Source organism: Hemitrygon akajei, chromosome 9 (genome assembly GCF_048418815.1).
Source record: "Hemitrygon akajei chromosome 9, sHemAka1.3, whole genome shotgun sequence".
Lineage (NCBI taxonomy): Eukaryota > Metazoa > Chordata > Chondrichthyes > Myliobatiformes > Dasyatidae > Hemitrygon > Hemitrygon akajei.
In genome coordinates this window covers 152,742,353-152,748,352 of record NC_133132.1, presented here as the reverse complement: position 1 = coordinate 152,748,352, position 6,000 = coordinate 152,742,353, and the positions used below count along the sequence as shown (strand labels likewise).

Sequence of the window (6,000 nt, the reverse complement as noted above, 5' to 3'; positions counted from 1 at the left end):
GCAGCAGTGGGCTGGGTACGCAGCCCGGGGGGGTGGGGGCACCATGTTGAGGATGATGGGGTAGGGGAGATGTTGTACATCCTGACCATCTGAGGTCTGTTCGTTCGGAAGTCTATCACCCAATTGCACAGTGCTGTAGACAACAGTGCTGAATACATCGTTTGAGTCCCTGCAGAGTATTACAAAGTAAATTCTCTGTGAAAATCAATAAAAAAAACAACACAGAATCCGGCATTTATATACATGAAAACATGAAGTGCAATCGATTGTGAAATGCAAACTATCTGACGCACGCATCGCGCGTTTCTTTGGCCAGGTGTCCTGACTTAGTGGTGAGCACGCACTGTGCGAACGGAATGGTGTGATGTATGTTCGGGGTTGGCCGCCAGGGGGCGCGTGTTCTCCCTCCGCCACCTCCTTGGCCGGAGTGCGTGAGCCCGGCACCGCAGCGCAGGCTCCAGTCAGTGCAGAGCAGCGGGAAGAAAGTTTGCAGCTGAAGTGAGCAAAAGCTCTGGGAATGAAGTAGGAGAAGAATAAAAAGAAGTTCATTAGGATGAAAACCCTCGCGTTGCTTTTGTTTGTGGTGACCACTCTGTTGTGCTGGTATTGCAGCCATGGTCAACAGAGAGGTAAGTGAAAAATGACAGTGAAATTAGTAAATACTCATTGCCGGTATTAATAGAGTTCTCAAGACTTTTGAGATGTGCCCACCGACGTTTAGACTGTTGATGTGCGATGTATTGTATTAAAGTCACGGGGAGTCATAATTTAAGTCTGCTTTTTTTTTTAAAGTCTATGGGAAATACATTCCTAAGTTAAAGCTTAAGAGCTAATCATAAAATGTCTATAAAAGCTTTAGGACTGCAATAATGTACTGTTGATGTATTGTGTCTTGTATTTGAATACTGTACATATGAAGCAGAAACATTTATCAAACAGTATGTGGATTTATGTTCTTGAATTTAACTTGCATTAACTTATTGAGATAATTTAGATGTTGACAATTGAGATGTTGGAGAGAGATGAAGGTAGAAAAAAATAATACCAATATTTTGTTGTATGTTTATTAAGGTTATTTGTATCTGAGAATATAGCGTAGTGAAGTTTATTTACAGACCTAAAATTGAATTTGAGAATTGAAGTTTAAAATCTTGTAGGTTGCAATTAATTACTTGATTCCATTCCTGAAATTATAACATTTATGATCAATAATAGATCTTGCTTCTTATCAATTTGCATGTACTGCACAAAATCAATAGCTTTAATGACACTCCCTCTATAAAATATCTATTACAGGGTCCTAGTTTCTTACCAATCTTTTCATGATTGCATCCAAGTATCATTATGAACATACGGAAGTTTTACAAGAATATAATTTGCTATTACAACTTGGCTGAGAATATTGTTACTGATGCGATTAGCTCATGTTGGAATTGAGTCTGTGCCAATGCAGAGATGAATCTGTGCAGTTTAAATGGTAACTTGCAGAAGTTTGGCCATTAAGCAAATCCTTTGGCCTGTGTGAGATTTGAGAAGTGTGAGATTCTGTCTGCATGTTTAGCTCTGAACAGGAATCTGAGATCTGCACTGAAGTTTTAATAGATGGTGAGCGACCGCAGGTCTGTAAATGCACAAGTGTTTGTTGTGCGCAAACATTTAGTGCAAATGAAGAAGTTTATAAAACTCTCTTCTCGTACTCTTGGACCACTCTTCACACTTTCTGGATATCATACAAATTTACCTCTTCTGGGTGTGGAATGCCTATTATGTTGGCCTGAATTGTCCCAATGTCTTTCTGTGGTAAGCTAATAGGGAAAACCTGTGCCTTAAACTGACTTGACAACCCCTGCTAAGCTCTTCCAGAACAGATTGAAAGATGTGTGCTGATCATGGATAGAGATGTGTAGGCAATGTTGATTTTTTTCCCAATGCATACGCAGATGTCCCAGATCTGTTGGTGCTTACCATCAAAAGTTGGGTGGAGGATAACCACAAGGCCTTTCCACCAAATGAAAGGCCTAAGGCAGGAATGCATGATTTAAAGCACAAGCATTCCAGCTCTCCAGATGAGCGCAGCTCCTACAGTTCACATGAAGCTCAACACCATCCGGCGCGAAGCAATCAGATTGTTGGTTCCCATCTGCCGCCCAACGCTGGTGCACAGAGTGAACCATCTACAACAGCCACTGCTGTTGCTTGCCTGGCCTTAGCTGAAGGCGGTTCCCAAACCCACAACCGCTATTAATTTTATTAAGAAGAGCAGCATGTGAATGGGAATACCCCTGCCAATGTGCACATGAGTCTGACTTGGACTATATCACTGGTTCTGAATGCGCTCTGGGAATAACTTCACGAGAAAGGATGCAGTGACTCAAGTTGATGGCTCTTCACAACATTCTCAAGCAATTCAGTATGGGCAATAAATTATGATTATGCAAATAATGGCCAAATCATGAAAACAGGTATTAAAAATATTAAAATTGCGAATATGGGAGGAGATTAGCATTGTAATGTAATCTATTGAGAGATCCTTACATTTATCTTTGTAAAATCTAATTGTTTAATAAATGACATGTATGTGGCCAAGAGACTATTAGATAGAGCTTTTATATAGTAAAATTACCCATATATTTGACAGGTAGGTATGTTACCAAACAATATTTGGTACCAAACTACCTGAAGAAATACCTGATATAATAATTTAAGTTTTTCTCAAATACACACACTTTAAGGAGAACCTTAAGGAAATAACAAGAGAACAGAAGTATTTTAGCATTTGAAGTCTTGGATGGAATCAGAATTAAGTTTAATATCACAGGCATATACCATGAAATATTTTGTTTGCTGGCAGCAGTGCACAATTTTAAAAATGATGGATTATGATAAAAAATATAGATATACTGTGTGTGTGTGTGTGTGTGTGTGTGTATATATATAAGTAATGCAAAATAGAGCAAAAAAAGAAAAAAGTAGTGAGGTAGTGCACATGGGTTCATGTCCATTCAGAAATCTGAAGGTGGTGGGGAAGTTGTTTTGAGTGTGTCTCTTCAGGCTTGTGTACCTCCTCCTAGATGGTGGTAGTTAGAAGAGGGCGTGCCTTGGGTGATTGGGGTCCTTAATGATGGATGCTGCATGTTTGAGACATCGTCTTTTGAAGATGGCTTCCATGTTGTGGGGGGAGGGGGGGTGGGGGGCTATTGCCCATGATGGAGCTGGCTGAGTGTGAAACTTTTGCAGCTTTTTCCAATCCTGTGCAGTGGTTCTTCTACACCAGATGATGATGCAACCAGTTAGAATGCTCTCCATAGTACATCTGTAGAAATTTGTGAGAGTTTCTGGTGACCTACCAAGTCTGCTCAAGCTCATAATGGAATACTGTCATACCTGCTTTGTATTTGCATCAATATGTTGGGGCAGGGATAGATCTTCAGAGATGTTGACACCCAGGAACGTTGCTGATCCCTGAAGTCCACGAGCATTTCCATGGTGTATCTGATGTTGAATGCAACACAACCCAATCAGCTGATCTGTCTCACTCCTTTACACCACCTCTACACCACCTCGTCACCATCTGAAATTCTCCCAACAATAGTGTGTCATCAGCAAATTTCAGGTGATCCAAGGCCAGTGAGGTGGTATCTGCTGTAGACCTGTTGTGCAAAGCAAATACGGTGGCTCCAGGTCCAGACTTCACAGGGTCACCAGATGCTGCAGGGATTCGCACAGGTATAGTTTTATTCTCTTTTTCAAAGCGTGCATGAAAGGTGTTGAGCTCATCTTGGATTGAAGCATCGCGGCCATTCATGATGTTGGGTTTCAACAGGGGCTGGAGCAAATTAGATCAGAATAAGGTTAATTTTAAGTGGAATTGTTGCTTAAGTGGGAGTTCATGAAGGGGCTTCCATGTCACATAAGGAGATGATTACAGATAAATCAAATTAGTCTGAGATTGGAATACATGCTGCTCAGATGAGGTAAAGATAGTGATTTTCTCTCCTTAATGATGAATAATTTAAAATTTCAAAATCGATCTGGCTTGTTTAAACACTTATTTGCAGATTTCTAAAGCTGAATACATATTGTTAAGCTTTCACAGTTGGATTTAGACATCTGCCTGCTAAATGGACAACTTGGCATTGTCTTCCTTTTGTAAGGACGATGTGATTGAAAATCAGTGTAGTGAGGAAATTGAAAAAATATGTTTAATTTCCAGGAATTGTATATTTTGTAACACTTGTGGTACAGCCCTACCATAATTTACATTTTTACAATAGTAAATTTGTATTGTTTAAATAATTAAAATTTAATTTAACTTGTAAAACAGTGAATATTTTAGTATCGGTGCTGGCTGCTGAAACCCCAAGAGTGAAAATCCATGGCTGACTGGAAATTATAAAACCACTTCAGGTGAATTGTACTCTTAACACACTCATGAGTCATAATTCCCTCTATTTTAAATGAGGAGACCTTCTGCAATTTGATAGCAATCTGAACAGAAAACATACTGCTAATAAACATAGTATTGGTGTAATTTATAAACTGAATGAAGAATATCAGTATTTGCTTGTGCATGCTTTAGTAAAGTGAGTCAGATTGTCAATCAGGTCCTTGATAATAAGATTGTGCACTAATTGATTAGGGGCTAGTTCTCAATGTAAAGTTAATGGGTTGGACACAAGCCTAGAGAAAGAGCAGCCAAGAAGACTCAATTTCTTTGATCCTTTGGTGCCTGACAAAAGCAGGAAAAGAACACTTGCCTAGAAATTTGTCCCTGATCAATCACTCTAAATGTACTATATACTTGAGTGCATTATTCTCTGCCTTGCATTCATTACTTGGAAATAGAGGTTAATACAGTATTATAAAGCACAACATATCCCAACAGTGCTGTCATCGAAATTTTAGCTGAAGCCAAGTGTAGAGAAGATTGTCATTTTAGCAATACTAGAAGAGTCAAAGCCTTTCCTGGAATGGGATAGCATCTTTTTCTCCAAGGGATGTGCGTGCCAGAGGCATGCCATTTCAGAAAAATCTAATGAATGCTGACACTTGCGTTGTCAGGTAAATTTAACAATAAAAGGAAAAGCTGCTTCAGAAATGGTCACTTGTTTCTTAGACCCATCATTTGTCTGTTTAATGGGGAATACTTTCCTCTTGGGTCCTTTTTAATGCTTCTCCTCTCACTTTAAACTTATGCCCACTAGTCTTGTTCTGCCCTCCCCTGGGGAAAGGACTGGGCTATTCACTCTATCTGTGGTTGTCATGATTTTATGAACAACTACACGGTCACTCCTCAGCTTCCTACACTCAAAGGAAAGAAGTTCTTAGCTGATCCAACTCATCCTTGTAATTCAAACACTGCAGTCTCTGGTGATCAAATATTGCTTCAGAGCTACTTTTGAGGGAAGTGTGCTGTAAAACAACCAGTTGTTGAAGCTTTCTCAATTTAAGCACCTCAATTTAGAAAGTATTAAATTCTTTGTGAGATGGCATGGCTCAATTGGAAGCTATGATTGCTTCCATTCGTGGGCTGAACTCGGAGGAGCCCAAAATGCATTTCGGGTGTCTCTCTTAAAGGAATGAATTGAGTGAGGTTGAAAGGGGGAGAAACCTGTGCATTGGGACTGAACACCAACAACTTCTCCGAGTCATTGACGTACCCAAAATTCATTCTTTTCCACTGAGTTTTCAGATATTCTTCTTAGAGGTGCCTACAGTAAAACATTTTTAACCTTATTTTATAATTGAGTCAATCTTTGTTGGAAAAATAGGAAAGAAAACTAGAAACATTAAATGAAACAATATACTTTGAATTCTTGGCAACTCTATTACAAGCACAATTAACATTTTGGGTTGATATCTTTTCATCAGCAGCTGGAAAATATGGAGCTGATAGTGTAATGGTTAGCGTAACACTATTGCCATCCCAGCAACCCACGTTGAATTCCTGCCACTGTATTTAAGGAGTTTGTATGTTCACCTCATGACCACATGGGTTTC

At 39.5% G+C, this 6,000-nt stretch overlaps 1 protein-coding gene across 2 annotated transcripts in view; it reads left to right on the top strand.

Moving 5' to 3' along the window:
- Positions 1-461: 461 nt before the first annotated feature.
- lama2 (laminin, alpha 2) overlaps positions 462-6,000 on the top strand; it is a 374,730-nt gene continuing 369,191 nt past the window's right edge. For both annotated transcript variants that reach the window (XM_073057306.1, XM_073057305.1), the window contains exon 1: positions 462-629. In XM_073057306.1, coding sequence (XP_072913407.1) covers positions 554-629 — 76 coding nt within the window. In that variant the 5' untranslated portion in view covers positions 462-553. The remainder of the gene's footprint in view (positions 630-6,000) is intronic.